General features: G+C 39.5%; 2 protein-coding genes across 6 annotated transcripts in view; both read left to right on the top strand.

The window, feature by feature from the left end:
* Window positions 1-5,765: 5,765 nt before the first annotated feature.
* LOC308414305 (uncharacterized protein) lies at window positions 5,766-6,364 on the top strand. The gene has a single exon (XM_080909529.1). The coding sequence runs from the start codon at window positions 6,183-6,185 to the stop codon at window positions 6,360-6,362; it is 180 nt and encodes a 59-aa protein (XP_080765655.1). The 5' UTR covers window positions 5,766-6,182; the 3' UTR covers window positions 6,363-6,364.
* Window positions 6,365-6,432: 68 nt separating this feature from the next.
* The window catches only part of ARHGEF9 (Cdc42 guanine nucleotide exchange factor 9), a 93,557-nt gene continuing 82,746 nt past the window's right edge, over window positions 6,433-17,243 (top strand). For 3 of the 5 annotated variants that reach the window (XM_080909524.1, XM_080909528.1, XM_080909527.1), the window contains exon 1: window positions 6,452-6,555. In XM_080909524.1, the coding sequence (XP_080765650.1) occupies window positions 6,547-6,555 (9 nt within the window). In that variant the 5' untranslated portion in view covers window positions 6,452-6,546. Of the gene's footprint in view, window positions 6,556-17,243 lie in introns of all 5 variants that reach the window. The other 2 variants (XM_080909526.1, XM_080909525.1) reach the window with 2 other exon arrangements.

Below are 17,243 nucleotides of genomic sequence, written 5' to 3'. Positions count from 1 at the left end.
TTGAAATATAGGACTTTGAGTACACACTAGAGGAGGAAGCCACATTCTTGCATTTAACAAATGATTATGAAGTACTTGATAGATGTTACACACTGTGGTGAATGTGAGGGAAGACAGCAGGGGCAGAGAAAGCATAGACTGGTGGAGGTGACACCTGAACTATGCTTTGTAGTAGGAAATGGAAAGATGGCAACAATTTACCTAGTCGGTAAAACTAGAAAACCTGGTAGAGTATCAGAACTTCTGTAGAATAGAAAATGAAAGTGCACTGGGAAAAGCTGAGGTTAAAGAAATCAAATAATAATAGCATGTGGGCAGGACATTGTATGTCATGCTATAGAATTTGCCGTTAAGAACAGTAAGAGCAGTGGGGAGCCACTGAAGACATTAGAGCAAAGGAGTTATATAAGTCGAGTCTCAGCTGGAAGAAATAAAGCATGTTAGTTTTTCAACAGAACGTGTCTTAGTGTAGAAAATCAAGGGTTTATAAAATTGTTGGATAAGATGGTAAGGCAAAGCTTGGGCTAGGCTTTTAAGATTGACTCCCAGAACCTTATCAAAGTACTTCCTATCTCTGCCACAAGAAGGGTAAGGGAGGCATCAAGGATTCTGCGAGTGCTCTATTTTATTTGTGTTCTCAAAATCTAGAAACTGCCCTTGTTCTGACTACTGAGTAGTATCTCATCATATCTTCCAGATAAAGAAAAGTGGCCCATTTTCTGGTTCACAAAAAGTACAGATAATCATCAGACACCAGGATTATGTTAACAAAGCTACAGAAAGCCTCAGTGTCCTCACTGTGGTGTTCAGGAACAGAAGCAGGGATGGTATGGCTTTCTGCCTCACCATCTCCTGTTATTACACCCACAGTGCTGGCTACAATGGAGTCTTGGAAATGAGAGTTTGTTGGGTAGTTTTTATTTGTTTTGTTTTGCTTTTCAGCTATATATGAAAACAAACTTATATAATGATATAGGTCCTTAGCATATCATCCACATTATCCATCATAGAATCAATAAGAGCAGAATTCTTTTGAGAGAGATAATTTGGGCCAGGGAGTAGAGACAGAGCTGAGGAGGCAGAGTAGCACAGGGACCAGGTAATGAATGGTAATAGACCAGAGGTGAAGAAGAACTGCTTAAAGGGAGTGGTAGCAGTATGCAAGGAAGACAAATGAAAAAGAAAGTAAGGGTGAAGAAAATCAATGGGTTCTGGACAGCACTTATGGATAGTTTCTGGCTATTTTGCTGTGTAAATGTCATTCTCAAGAGTCAGGAAGCTCAGTGGGAAGAATAATTCTATCAGATGTGGGAGATGACTTTACTTTCTGACTTATTAACTCTGAGGTATTTGGAAGACATTTAGAAGGATACAATCAGAAAGCAGCCAGAAACTCATGTCTGCACTCTGAGAGCTCCTTGAGTATAAACAGCGGAGAAGTAAGTTCTCTGTTTACCTGCAATCAAGTGCCTCTGTCGTTTTTTTTTTTTTTTTTTTTTTTTCTTTTCCATTTGTTGTCCAACAAACTTGTTCCCGGAAAATTTGTTGAAAGGAGGTATATGAGTGTGCAGTGTAGGTGGTAATTCAAGCTTTGGGAGTGGATTCATTTATTCTGGGGAAAGATAGAACTGAGAAGATAAAAGAGCTGAAATCAAAAGGATTTTGATGAACCATGATATTAATGACTAGATGAAGAAAACCTGTGTAAGAATTGAAGACAGGCTATGTATGTAAATGGTATACTTAAGGCAACGAGACATTTCAGGAAAGAGAGGAAATCATAGGAGAAAGACAGGGATGAAACTTTAGCAGTAACTTGTTTCTACGGGGAAGCCAAGGATAAAACTAGGTTATCATAGGTCGAGGGCTCATAGAAAGTGAGGAAGTCATACTAGATTTCTTATGCTGCTATGACAAACACCATGACTCAAACCAACTTAGATAATGAACAGATTTATTTCATCTTACATTTCCAGGTCACAGTCAATCTAACAGAAGTCAGGCAGAAACTCAAGGCAGGAACCAGAACGTAGAAACCATAGGGCATGCTGCTTCCTGGCTTGCACAATGGGTCATGCTTAGTTGGCTTTCTTATACAGCCTAGGTCTACCTACCTGGGCATGGCACTGCCTACATTGGGCCCTTCTACATCAATTAGCAATCAACACAATGTCCCACAGGCAAACTGATCAGGCAGTTCTTCAACTGAGGCTTCTAATTCCCAGGTGATTGTGTTAAAAACAAAAACTAACCAGCACAGAATTATTGCTAGATAAGTATAGTTTTAGGGAAAGATTCTAGTTGCATGAATAAATCAGCTATGAGAGTCAGTATCTGTCTCAACATAATCTTTAAGAGTAGATTTCAAGCTTGGTGTATGATAGATACCTTTAACTCTAGCATTATGAGGCAGGGGCAGTTGGATCTCTGGGACAGCCAGAGCCACATAATAGAGAAACTCTGTAGATAGATAGATAGATAGATAGATAGATAGATAGATAGATAGATAGGCAGACAGACATTTTAAGAGGAAAAAAAGACAAAGTAGATTTCATTTTAAATTGTTTGGGTTATTGTCAAAAAGTGCATTTCATACCACAAACTAATAATTATATTTGTATTTTTATATAACTGAAATAGATACTTGATGGAATAGCATTTACTTAAATAGATGGACATTTCAGATAAATGAAACAAAATGATACAAAAACTCTGTGTATTTCTTTCAGTTAAAACAATATTTCTTTTTATGGTTAAATATTTCATTGAATGAATATATCCCATTTATTCAGTGGGTGGCTCCATTAATTTTTTCATCTTTTGGCTATTATAATTAATGTTGCTATGGATGTTTATATATGAGTTTTTGTGTGGATTTGTTTTTCTTTCTGTTACAAATATATCTAGGAGTGGAGAGTTTTATTTTATTTTATCAAATGTTTATTCTTTAACTTTTTGAGGAACTTTTAGACTGCCTCACATGCTGGCTGTATGTACCATTATACATTCTTATCAGCTACATGAAGGCTTCAAGTTTTGGTACTTCTGAAATCAAACCCAGGGTCTCCTTCATTTCAGGCAAGTACTTTACCATTTAGCTATACACCTAAGCTCATTATCTAACTTTTTGTTCCAAACTGTTCTAGTGAGTGTAAATTTTTGTATCTCCTTACCAAAAAAAAAATGATGTAATGAGTGTCCTGTATTTACATTTCCTGCATTTTATTTGAATTTTCCTGATGGCTAACCATGTTGAATATCTTTTCATGTATTAGTTGAACGTTTCTTTGGATAAATTCTATTCAGATCCTTTAATGAGTTTTAAATTGGGTTGTATTTCTTTGTAATGATTTTATTTATAATTTATTGGAGGGATGTGGGAAGGTCAGAGGTAACTTGTGGGAATTGGTTCATTCTTTTAAATATGTAGGTTCCAGGGATCAAGCACAATTAGGATAGGTGGGTGTGTACCTTTATCTGCTGAGTTTCCTAGCTGACTTATAGTTCTTTTTAAAATTATTATTATTATTGTGCTTTGGCAGGCATGTGGAGAGCAGAGGACAAATTTGTGGTGTTAGTTCCCATCTCCTATCAGTACATGGGATCTGGGGATCAAACTTGTCGGGCTTTCTCTGAGCTTTCCTCTCTGAGCCATCTCACCAACCCTTATATTCTTTTTTTTTTTCTTTTTTTTTTGTGAATTATAAGAAGTCTATTCTAGATACATGTCTATAGTTAGATTCTATTTGTAAGGACTTCTCACCTTTCTTGAGGGGGGAGGGGCCCACAATATGATAGTACCCTTTGAAGCCAGAAGTTTTAAATTTTGATGTAGTTAAGTTTAGCTAATTTCTCCTTGGTGGCTTGTGCTTTTACCACATTTAAGAAACTATATCCAAGGTCACAAAGGTCTTAGTCATTGTGAGTCATTGTCATCATGTGTAAACATTTAATAGTATTCTTCAATATCATTAGGTAATTGGTTCCAGTTGTTTCATATATCACAAATGTGCACATATCTGTGTGTGTCCAAATTCCACCTCAGTCAGCTGAGCTATTTGTAAAAAGATCAATTTATTTGTGAGAAACTGGATTATTGATCTCGTAGCCTTTCATGGTGTACATTCTATAATTAGAATCCCTGTACTACAGTAACTTCCTTCTTTGGTCCGCTGTGTGTTTGGTAATTGATAATTAGATCGAAAAGATTGATCTGATTCAGGCTTTTTATTGTTGTTTTGTCAAGAATCATTCACAAATGATTGTTCCATGGGCCAAAATGTGTAAAGTGTGGTCTCATTTGGAATTTATTCTATCCCGGAGGGCCTGAGACTGTTTTTTTTTTTTAATGACCTGCACTCATTCAGAATTTCTAATAATTTAATTAAGATAATGACTGTCTGAGATTTAAAGACTTCTAGAGAATAGCAAACAGTTCCCATTCCACTTAAGAGTCCACAGTATGCTCGCAGTTCCAAAATTCAGTTTGTTCTATCTCTGGCTAATCCAGTCTCTTCTTTCCACTGTCGTCTATTTGTTGACTCTTAAGGGTATAGGAATCTGAGAACAGGAAAGGGTCTGAGAGATTGTCTATATAAGGAGTCCTTCTTTCCTGAGGGCCCAGGCGGTTGTAGAAATTACATGTGTATTTCTGAAGTTAGACTTCTAGGATTTCACTTTAGTCTCCGAGTAGCTTAAATATGTCCTCATGCAACAGAAGGGAGATGCAAGGAACCCGGGAGAAGTTGCCTGAAAGTTGCACAGCCAAAAAGAACTAGGAGTAAATTTGGACCCTTCTGGTTTCTAGCTCAAGACATTTCCCCTCTAAGTGTCGACTCAAAGCTATAAACACCGAACAAAGCAATGGTTACAAGTAGATTGTAATTCTTTAAAAGTTTATATATGGCAACTATTTGACCCATGTTTAGCTTTCTTTCTTCATACTCTGAGGGCTTGGAGAGTGCATGTTAACTGTAGTGTGAAGAAATCATAATTAAAGAAGGACTAGGTAACAATAGCAAAGAAAGCCAAAGAGAACTGGATTGTGAATAAGTTGGTGCCCCTATGGTTGTGTCCACAGCACTGACTTCTGAGATTTTATTGCTGATGGTGAGTGGCGCAATTTAGTTTTAGGCAGTGGCCAAAGACACATTTGCTTCCCATTGACCAAAGGGGCTGTCAAGTTATATGTTTCCTTTCTGCCTACCAACCTACCTACCTGCATGCTCTATTCCTTCTCCTTTCTATCCTATATCCTGCCTTCTCCCTACCCTTCTCTTTCTTCACTATATCCTCGATTTCTTCCTTCACTACATCCCATCTTTCCTTCTATTTCTCCTTTCCATAGACTTTCTCTGCCTGCCTCCTTTATCATGCCTGTTTCCTCTTCGTCGGATTCTGTTTGTTTCCTCCCCTCTTTCTCAGTCTTTTTCCTCGTCCTTCAGTCTCTTACCCTCCCTTCCCCCACAAGTTCCTCACCCCCCCACGTAAAAACTGGCTTTTGGTGGCTCCCGAGGAGAGAGCAGACTCTGTGAGCTTTGGGTTTTCCGATTGGCTGTCTTTGCTAGCACACCAGCTCAAGTCTCGCCTCCGGGCACTGAATGCGCAGCTGCAGCATCTGCTATTGGCTTGTTCTCTTGTCAGCGTCTCTGTCAGAGACTCACGCTGGCGCCCCCAGTTTCTGCGTGAATAAAAAGGCAACCTACCGGCTGAGGTGGGGGTGGGGAGAGGAGAGGGAGAGGGCCAGCTAGGAAAGGCTAGGAAGAGTGGCTGGTAGCTTGGAATTCCTTGAGGAGAAATAGCAGACGAGAGGTCTTAGGAAGCTGATGAACTAGAAAGAGTAGGGGAGACTGAGACTGACCGGTAGCCAGCTAGGCAGACGGACGCATGCCCGGACAGACAGAGGCTCTGGAGAACCGATAGGTTCATTTTGCCTTTCTTTTTGAAAAGCAGGATTTTGATTTTTCTGTGGCGCCCAAGAGAGAATGCTGGACTCTGCTACCTTCAGCTCAAGCTAAGATTTCTCAGTTAGGGAAGAAAGATCAGCCCAGTCCCGAGAGGGGGAGGGAAGCAAAAGCCCCTGCCTCCAACCCCCTTCCCTCCCCCGGACCAAACTCGGGGGCCAAACCCAGACCTTCCCTAACCATCTGACTTCCTCCTTTCCTTTTTAGCATGGTGGCTGTATGGACAGTCTGACAGAACAGAGATTGACATCTCCCAATCTGCCGGCCCCCCACCTGGAACACTACAGTGTTCTGCATTGCACCATGACCCTGGATGTGCAAACTGTAGTCGTTTTTGCTGTGATTGTAGTCCTCCTGCTTGTCAATGTCATACTCATGTTTTTCTTGGGAACGCGCTGAATGGAGTCCAGCCACCTGAGCTCTTGCGAACTCTCACTTTGATTTCATCCCAAGAGCCTCCGGGGGGGAGGGGGGAATCAAGAGAGACAGTCTGAGACAGGGAAAGAGAGGGAGAGAAAGAACAAGCTTTCTTACTCAGGGGGGAAAACGTTTTGAGCTTCAACATGGCCTCGCTGTGATATGTATGACGTTGGTATATTATCTCTCCCTAAATCTTTTGTCATGTCTTGTCTTTTAAATATGCCTGTGAGTGTAGTGCTTATTGCTTGAGTATAACTGTTGATAGAAATGTTTTCTATTTAAGTGTGCATGTTTGTATGCATTGTCTATGTGACGTTTGTGGAGTAAGCTGTGTCCTGTTAAGGTGGCTTCGCTGTTGTGATGTCTTGTTAACTTATTCTCTAAAAACTACCTTTAAACTCCATTATGGAATTTTAAGCAAAATTTCTCTCTTGCTATCAGAATGCATTTGGGTTTGTTTGGGGCTGGGGTTTAAGAAAGGTATTTGTGGGAGAGCAAGATGAATTTTTGGCATTCTGTGAAAGTCTTGCACTGGTTGTTTAGAGAAAGAAAAACCTATGCAAGAAATGGATTTATGGAAAATAGTCTCTAAATGAGGGGCAAAATTTCAAGAAGTGACACACTGGGTGCCTTGAGTTGGCACTTACTAACTGTGTCCTTTGAATTTCAGTTTTTCTATTCAGGGTTTCCAATTTCTGATTTGGAAAGCTGCCTTCATTAAAACATTTGTTAAAGCAGTAAGTGTCATTTTCTTTGCAATCACGAAGCAGAACAAAAAGTATTCTTTTATATTTTGAATCAGCAAGAGAGGATTTTTTACAAAATGTTTGAGCTCCTTTTCCCAGATATTACATCCCTTAATTTGAGTTTAAAGATCCCCCCCCATCTCACCCAGAAAACAAAATCCAGCCTTTTCTTTAGTTTGGAGATAATGTTGGGTATCACTCCTTTGGGGTAAAATCTTTGCAGTGTTGTTTGTGAACTACTTCAAAGAGAAGTTGATGTGCTGATGAGATTTATTTCCTTATTTGTTGCTTAAGAACAGAGGTCTCTGAAACTCATGTAACTGTAAGTATATAATGTGCTAAATTAAGACTTTGAACACAAAAAAAAAAAAAAACCCGGTACATAATGGGATTCGAGCCGGGGTAATGTGAGCTGGACACAGCATTCTAATTTGAAATATGTCTGCTTTATATATCCATGATGATACTTGTTGTTATTACTATTATTATTTTTATATTTCTGCTGAGATCCCTCTTGGCAAGGCTAGTGAAAAGTCATTTCTTATACCAATGTGTACATAATATTTGCTTTTTTGTTTGTTTGTTTTTTCCTTCCTCTTCTTTGCTGATGCAGACAGATATTCCTCATTCCGTTGCTTACCTGACTTGAAACAGTGCCATTTCTAGCTCATACAGCAGTGAATCATGCCACATACACGCCCACACACATGCTTCTAGCTATACTCATGTGGGCGGCTGCTCATGTGTGATGTGCAAATCAGCTAGCATTATGCTGTCAATTTTCAGGTCTTGTTCAGTCTCTTTGGAAATGGTTATTGAGGGGGCCTTGAAATTGTCCTGATAGATCAAGAGAACATTATTTAATGGCACTAAGTTGAGGTTTTGAACCTTAAAGTGTACTCGAGTTGACTCAGTGTGGGTGAGAAGCTGAACAATTTTTTTCTTCCTTGTTTGGTACCGTGCTAGAAGCAAGATCTGGGAAGCTTGCAAGGCAGGCATTTCATATTTATCACCCTTTGGTTTCCTTGTGAGGACCCCTTTTGGGGAACGAAGAACCTGTTTGAAATGAGGATCTAGTATGAGTTTTCATTTTTTTTTTTTTTGCCTGTTTGTTTCAGAGAAATATTTAAAGTAAGCTTGCATATCAATTTTGAGACAATGTTGGAGAATGGGGAAAGGCTCTGTGCTGGGGTAGCTGCAGACCTAAGTTTTATCTGTCAACTGGTTGTTTGACAGTGAGCTTTGTTTTGTTTTCCTCCGTGAGTTTGGGATTCCCTATAATATTGACAATTCGAAATCTTTGAACTAGGTGACTTCTAAGTTCTTGAATTCTGTGATTTGGTGCACTCCATAAGGATTCAAAGTCAGAGGGGAATGGATTGGAATGAGAAATGAAAAGAAAAACTATTAACCTAAAGGACTGGGGGAAAAGGTATACGTGTATCTTGTTGCTGTTATCTGCAGAATAATCTTTTTTGGTATAGCCACCTGTCAAGAAATGAGAACTCTTAACAGTGGAATACATTTGACTTTTGATTATGATTTATTTTATCCTAAAAGGAAAAGGAGTCTGTGTAGCTAGTTTTGGACCCAGGTTTTTATGACTAAGTAATGTCTTGAAATGCCTGAAAACCCTTGACAGAAAGCCTTTGGGCATGTGCGTAGGGTGCTGCCAGTATATTTCTGGATGTATGTGCATATTCATCTGTGGGTGGTGGTGGTGGTGGTGGTGGTGTTGGTGGTTGTAAATACTTCTGAGTGTGGACAGAGAGTGTATGGTATGGGAATCTGAAGATACCATCAAGTTACTCAGTTCTGATTAGCTTTCCCTGGGACTGAATAAAAGTCACCTATGTTCGGCACCTAAGGCCTTTGAGGCTAGAATAAAGGGGTAATTTGAATGAGCACTTCTGTCAGTAAATTAAGCTTTAAAAGGCTTATAGTTTCCAAATTCAGGCGATATTACTAGTGAGATGGCAGGCCACTTCGGAGTTGCCTGAAGTGAGTTTAGGGAGTAGACATCAAGGTACTAGTATGGTTTTTGTTGTGTGAATCCTAAAGCTTCCACAGTTCTCTAAATATGTGAATGCATGCAGCAAGAGAAGGAAATGGGAGAAAATGAGAAATGTAGGCAAGACAAGTAAAATCCTATGAAATTTAACGTGGTTCTTTTTTCTTCTGCTTTCTGCCTTGTTAAATAACTTTTCTTTGCCCCCCCCCCCCTTTCTCTCTCATCTGTCACTTTTAAGTGTTTGAGATGCAAGAAAGGAGATGGGGCCTTTTCACTCTGATTTGTTTAACTTTTTTTTTTCTCTTAGAAAGCCCTTTATTTGCCCTCCTTACTCTCTTATCCCTTTGAGTAGAGGATAAGCTTTTGCTACTAGGAGGGTGCTAAACCCAAGCTAAGGGATTTTGGCCCTTAGCTCCCCACATAGGAATTAAATAAAATGCTTTATACTGGTATCCTAGTAACCCATGAATTACCCCCTAACCACTGAACTCATAGCCCACTCTTTAAAGGCACAGGCACTATAGTCTCTGTTTAACAAAGACTGGGAGCCTGGAAGAGATGCTCTTGAGGAAAAAGCAAAACCCCCAAAACATTTATTGCCTGAAAATGCCTAGAAAATATATTCACAGTAGACAAGGAAAGCCCAGCCTTGGACATCCATGTTAAATATTTATTGGAAGATGGCTTATGAGTTCTAATCTCTCTTTAGTCATTACCTTTATTTTTAAGATTAACCAAGCCATTTCATTGTGTACATTTAGTGTAGGAAATCTGTATGTCTTGAATGACAATTTTACCTCCATTTGTGGCTTCAGGCAGTGAAACAGCAAAGTGATAGTCTGGCAGGAACAAATTGACCAGCATGTTTCGTTTATTATGATGGGTCTCACCTGTCAAAAGCAGCAATATCTGCATCTGTAGTTTGCTAGAATTTTGTTTGTAGCTCAGAGAAGCTTGCCAGACCAGCTCTGTGTGGAGCAGGTTTGTGTATTTTCCTGTGTTGCCGTAGTTTCAGAGTGGGAAGTGGGTGGGACAAATTAGGAAAGGCATTTTGATTGCTTATCTGATGAATGGTGATTGAGGCCTGGTTCACCTGTGTGATTGTGTGTGTGTGTATGTGTGTGTGTGTGTGTGTGTGTGTTGCTTCTACAGAGCTATGGGGTCCCAATAAACCTATGGGTGAAGTGCCTTACTGTGTTGTGAGGCACAGACTTAGAGTGACGGACTGTACAGAGGATACACTCCAGTTGCAGTTCTGGTGCTAAATGTGCCCTCTTTAGCCTGGCTGCTACCATTGCATCTGATCTCATGGTGTGAAATGTGAAAATTGAGCCTTTGCTCCTGAAATACCTCTTGCAAATGATCTGGATGCAGCTCTAGTAGCTTTTTTGTAAGAAGCATAATGGAAGAAGCAAATCTTAGACTTTCGAGCCCTTATTTACAACTTCAGTTAGAATAAACAATTACAAAGAAGCTTTGCAACTTCTCTAGCCTGTGTCTCTTGCTTTCCAAGAATCCTTTATTAAAGCATAGTTCTTCTAATATGTGCCCAGAGTGTCTCTGACTGTCCCTATGGATCTAGCACTCTAGAATATTTAATTCATTATGCTTTGCCCTGGCACCAAAGTACAACGTGGAAAAACTAGAAAGGAGAAAGGCCTCCAGGAAAGAAGCTGTTAATGGCTATGTCTGTAACACTTTGTCAGTGCATGGGCCTATAATGTTTCCAAAGTGATTTTACGTCTTTCTTAATTTTCTATCATATCACCCATTTGAAATGGGCAAGGATGATTGCTGTTCCCGGATTTACAACCGAGGAGAAAAGGAGAATAAAGGTGAGAACTATTGGTGGGTTAGCCTTTCTAACAGTGATGTAGGAGCATCAAAGTTGACCTTTTCCGGTTAGTGTGAAGCTGAAATGGGTGAAGTGGGGAAGCCGGTGCGTATGAATCATTCCTGAAGTCACATGGCATCTTTGGATTTGCATGCTAACATTTTCAGTGCTTTTTAATATTTAGTACTTTTGGAAAAAAAGCTTTAGTCTTGAACAATCATCAACAGTTCTATTTAGTAAGTCTTAAGGAAAATAAAATGTCACTATTGTGAAACCTCAAGGTAAAAGCCAATGAGAATTGATGTAACTTATGTTTTGAGGGGACTACATTTTCATGCAATTGTCCTCTTAGAGACACATATACTCTTAAATATCAATCTTAAAATGCGCTGCCCAAGATTGGGTAGCTTGTCTACTATGCATCAGACCCTGGATTTAATCCTTTGGACTGCACCAAAATGGGGAACTAAGAACAACAAAATAGTGTTACCTCAAACTGATTAGGCTGTTCCACCTGCCACCTGACTAGTATCTAATATGTAGGGAGGGACTCTGATCTGTCTGTGAAATGCCTGATTGGATGTAAACCTCCTCAAGATGATTCAGATACTCAGCTTACCCTTTTGTGTTTGGTACGGTCCTCTTTTGAAATGGGTCTTGTAAGTCAGTTTAAGGTTTTAATTCTCCCCAAACTTGTCAGGTTTTGTTTTTATTGGTCTATTCTTATATCTTTATGGGTTTTAATTTTTTCATTGTGTGTAAGAAATTCAGGTTTTTTTTTTCAAGCACTGTATCAGTTAAACCATTATATTTTGTTTATGTATTGTTTTTGCCTTTTAGAGTTTTGAAATGTGTTCTTCATATCATACAGAAGATTAGCAATGTCTAGTAGTGTAGCACTTCTTGAAATTTGAAAAAGTATCACATCAATTGACTCAAAGAATGTTCTGTATGATGAGATTAATGTTACTCCTTTGATATTTTAATAATGCCTCCTTTTGAAGTTGGAGTCTCTTAAGTTTTCTATGTATCTGGTCAACTAGGGCTGACTTTCTCTGTCAGGGCTAGTATCTGTCCTAACACTGCGTGGATGAAGCTGACATGAGATGTGTTGCATGCATTATGGGGATCAGGATACACCCCATTCCTGGCTATTATTTGTCAAACTAGTGCTCCCAGGAGAAAAAAAAAAAAGAATATGTTATTTGGTATCCTTTGCCTGATATATTTTATTGCAGGCTTCATAGTGCCCTGCTTTGTTGGTTTTTTTTTCCCCAATGTTCACAAACTGGTGTTATCTAATTGGGTTCAGAATTTATCAGAAGGTCAAATCCACAGTTGCACTGTTTTTCCTTTTTGGAAATGCAGGACATCATGAATAAGACAGTATATTTTGTTTTCAGAGTTCTGTAAAATGCATGATTTCCTTGTTGCTTTGCCTTGATTGGAATCACTAGGAGGAATTAGCAAGATTAACGATTTCTAGAATCTCTCTTTTTGAGTTGGTTATGGTGGGTCTTTGACATTAGTATTTTTCTAAAAGCAACTGGAGGATGGAAATGTGTGGTCAGGGCTGAGAATTACTGCTGAGGGATAGATCAGAGGATGTATGAGCTTGGCCTGAGTCTAGTTTATTAGATCTATGAATAGGAAAGACCTGTAGATTCAAACAATCTGCAGACTAAAAAGAAGTTGGTTCTCTGTATTTACAGGTTCTTCTACATCCACAGATAAAAAATATTAGAAAATGCATATGTAGAATTTACAAATTTTAGAGCTGGAGCTTCTGGTACATTTCAGTGATACAGCTCAAACTATGTGAGGCTTTAGGGTTCCGTTGCCAGTACAGGAGTGAAACCAAGGTACAAAGAACATTCCTGGGGCATAATACTGTATTTCACAGAAGGGACTTTGAACATACGATTTTGGTATTTGAAGGGAGTCAAGAAACCAATATTCCAGATTCCAAGGGACAACTCTAATCAGTTTGATGGTTTGAACTTTCAAGAGAATAATAAATTCCTGTATATTTGCTGTATTTATGCATATTCCTGAGTGACTATAAATAAATTACTTTTATCTTCTGAAGTTTGTTTTCATCTGCAAAGTAAAGGTAAGTTAGTTTTGTTAGATAAGATGGTTTCAAAGATTTTTTCTGGTCCAAAAATCAACACCCGGTCTCTTATTAATATTATTTAAGTGCTACAGGCCACACATAAAATATGTCAGCAGGTTTTGAATCTCGGGTGGTTATGGAGGCAGTAGATTTGCCTTTGTAATTAGACTTAGATTAGGTCTTTTCCTTCCAGCAGGTGAAACAGAGACTGTATTCTTTGAGCTAGCTACTATCCATTAAGAAATAAAGGAATCCCTTAGTGACTTGAATAGTAGTACTATAGTGGTTTAGGATTCAGCTTGTTAAAAACAAAAATTATGCTGTATGAGTAGTTGAGCATTGTCCTTTATAAATAAAGAACCAGTCTCACAGGTATGGAAAAACCGAGGAGGTAAGGGCTACCTTGACAGTTCACAGCCACTTCCTATACTGAGAAGTCACTCATTTGTTTAGTAATAGCACTTGCTACCAGTAATATGTAAGACAGGCTTGACAAAGTTGCCTAGTTATTCTATTGGTCCAAACCTAAGGGTAGTTTAGGAAATGAGGCCTGGAAGGATTAAGAAGTATATAGAAGACAGATCCATATAAATAGGAAAAAGTACTAAAAAGGGCATTCACCCAAAGGTTCAACCCCTGACTTTTCAAGGTCTTTATCTCAGTTTCTATGACACTGAAATTAAGAGTGGTTTTAATAGAAAAGTCATGTTTTTAGGGAAGAAAATAAATCTATGTAAGACAGGAAAATGCAGAACACTTCTGGTTTTAAAGGGCCTCCTGGCAGGAATAAAGAACAGATTAGAAAGGTCCATGTAACCATTTTGTCAGTGCAGACTTTACTTACTGGGGGAATTGGAATTAGAAGATGACCCTTCCCGGAGTAGCCAAAATGATTGGAAGACAGAATACCCACTGATGAATATATGACTAAGGCTAGTCTGACTAAAGTGGCCAGGTTTCTCCAAGAATTGCTTATGGGGGAAGAGATGAAGATACCTGAAAAGTTTTCAGTACATTGCTTTGCTCCGTTTATACAAGTAAACAAACAAAAAACAAAACTAAACTAAGGCACAGAAGGGAACAGGTGTCCAAGGCTGCAGTGATAGCTGGGTCTGAATTCCTGACTCCTCATTCCCATTGGTAAACTATTATCCTTTTCTAGGATTCTGGATCTATAATCTCTAGAGATCTATTTTTTTACAGGTTTGAGTGAAGTAAGAAAGCTAAACAGGGAAGAGTATTATATAACCTCCCACGGGGAGCTGGCCTTTGGGTGCTAGGCAGTGGGAAGAGGGCAGCAGGAACAGAATCTCCTGTAAGCCACATTCGCTTTCTTGAGGCAAAGGAGCCCTGGATGCCTCCCTATGCTGAGTAATCTCACCCTCAGGGCCCAGAGCAGGCCAGTACTGTTCATCTACAGCCAGCTCCTGGAATGGCTCTGGCAGCTGATTTCTCCGCCTGCCTGCCTTCATTAGAGTAGGAGAAGCCGTGCACCTCCATGCCCAGCTGGCTGCAGAAAGGATGTGCTAAGATCCCACCCCCACCTACTCTGAGTGGCGCCTAAAGGCAATAGTTACTTTTAGCTGAGCCTCCCACATCCTCTCCTCCACCCACTTTCTTCCTGCCTCCTCTCGCATCGAATGTTGCTCGTTGGCAAGAGGGCTGAGTAGTGGGTGCCTTGGTTTCGGGATAAAGGCACCAGAGGAGCCAGGTGTCACTAGGAGGGCCTCTGATAAACTAGGCACTGTGGCAGAACTCAGAATACAGGCAAAATGACGACCCTGTTTTGTGCTTAGGATACAAAGACAATGGAGGGGTGTACTGGCAGTTTTGGACCATGTAACCAGCTGAGTGATGTACAAATCTCGATCAAATTGCACAGGAATATTCAATATTTACTAGACCATGCATTTACTTTAAGGAAAGGGAACTGGCACTAGCCGACTCTTGGTTCTTGACTTTTCTCTTGAGTGTTAGGTTATATTTTCAGTGGGTTTCATAATTTCTGTCACCTGATTTTTTTCTGCGACCTTGTCAAAGAGGTATGCTAGAGGCTGAGGAAAAAAATGAGATGCAAAGACTCAATTGTTATATAATTGCTTTCAGCTTGATCTAGACTCAAACTCTGGAAATTAAAGTGTCATTTAGTCATTTCAGACAACTCTGTCTTGAACAAAAGGGACATCAGAGCTGTCTTAGTTCTAATCCTCTCATTGTTGAAGCTGCGGAACTAGACGCGGGAAGGACAAAGCTTGCCTAAGAAACAAAATACAGTTGTTGAAGCACTAATGCTAGGGAAGGATAATGACGTGAACTCCTGAACCCAGAGGATGTGCTAGCCGCTCTGGTCTTTCCTTCCAGAGGTAATTTAAAAAACTGTATTATGTGCGATGGAGACTAGGGGACTGTAACGACAGCCAGGGCAAACCACCTACTCTGACTTGATTTTTCTTGTCTGTGAGTAGAGGCTGGTCATCTCAGAGCTGCTTAAAGCAGAGATCTGTAGGTGACTGCCACAAGGAAGGAGTTTGATACTCAGTACTCTTTGCATAAAAATACAGAGGGCATGCTAATAGGAAGTCAGTTCCCTGGTGCCCTTGAACAAGTCCCTCTGTGTCCTTTGTAGCTAAATTCTCTCCACCACAGCTGAGAGGATTCTTATTACTGTTCTGTCTCTTAGAAGGAACGCGGCCTTATGATCCATCCTGTGCTTTGGATTCTTGGTAGAAAGCTGGGATTTTTTTTTTAAACAAGAATCTGTCTTTTATTTTTTCCGAGCTCTATTCTCCATAGAGCCACACATATGTCGCTATGAATAGCTTACCAGTTTGCACTTTCCCTATCTCCTGCAAAGCTAAAAGAGGAGTTTGGAAGACAGCCCAAATTAACTTCGTTATTATTTAGCACCTTTTCAAGTCCCTCAAGCCTAAACTACCTAAGCACACTGCAATTAAAACCCAGTTTTTGGCCCCCAAGTCTTTGGCTAGGATTTGTTTTAAATATTACTAGGTTTTCTTAATATGATTAAGAATTGTTTTGAAGGCACACTTTTGGCCAATGACCTACATAGAATAAGTGGACATTCTCCATTTTTTTTTATCTAACATTTTGTGTGGAAATATCTCCTCCCTGCTCTGGGGGAAGATGGAAATTATAAAAACAGCTGAGAACAGTGGAGACCCAGACAGGAGGATAGTGATTTCTTTAGAAACACAGGTAGACCCTGTTGCCCCACGCAAATCCCACAATAATAATACACAAATAAGAACAATTATGTATTGCTTTCATTGACTCAGATCAGTGCTGCTCTTAAAAAGTGATGTGATAGGCAGAGCTAGCTATTCCTAGACCATGAATACTTTGAGTACGGAGTTTATCTAAAAACTACTTTGAGCCCTTTGCTTCTATCTAGGTCTTTTTCTATTTTAAATAAAAGCTAGTCGAGATAGCAGGAAGAACTAAGTGGAGGATGGCACTGGATAGTTCTAGCCTTGTTAACATTTAAACCACTAGCTAGCATTTCAGATATATCTCGTCTATCTGGATCTGTATTGTCTAAGGATGCTTGAGGAATCTTACCATATGCAGAAAAATGATCATAAATCTTGTAGTCCTTTGTGCCCTGATTCGTTGGGATGTTTTCTCTGCAGATTTATTTAGATTTACTCTTAAAGAGTGGACCTTGTTCTTAAAGGCTGTTCATTAAGCCAGGTGTAGTGTGGCTCATATGTGTAATTCCAATGCTCCAGAGGCAGAGTCAAGAGGATTCCCATGAATTAAAGGCCAGCATGGATTACATAGAGAGTTTAAAGACAGCATGTTCTACAGTATAAGACCCTGTATCAGGAAATGAAGCAAAATGTTCCATCCCCTCCTGTAGTTATTCCAAAAGATCGGGTACAATGATTAATATAGTGTATGTCTTTGAGGCCTTGTTTACCCATATACTCCTGTTTACTAAAGCCCCTGGGAAAAGTGTTGAATGTATGACAGGTATAGATTCTAGAACTTTGCTGTTGTCCAGAGGGGTTTAACTAGGATAAGACACTTCAGGTTTTAATTTACAGTTTATATATCTGCATAATGATACATTGTGGTGGGGAAAAACAAAATTAGCCCATAGTACTTAAGGAGAGTAGTCACTAAGCCAGTG

Source organism: Micromys minutus, assembly GCF_963924665.1.
Source record: "Micromys minutus genome assembly, chromosome: X".
Lineage (NCBI taxonomy): Eukaryota > Metazoa > Chordata > Mammalia > Rodentia > Muridae > Micromys > Micromys minutus.
The sequence above is the reverse complement of the archived record's forward strand: the minus strand, read 5'-3'. Positions and strand labels throughout refer to the sequence as shown.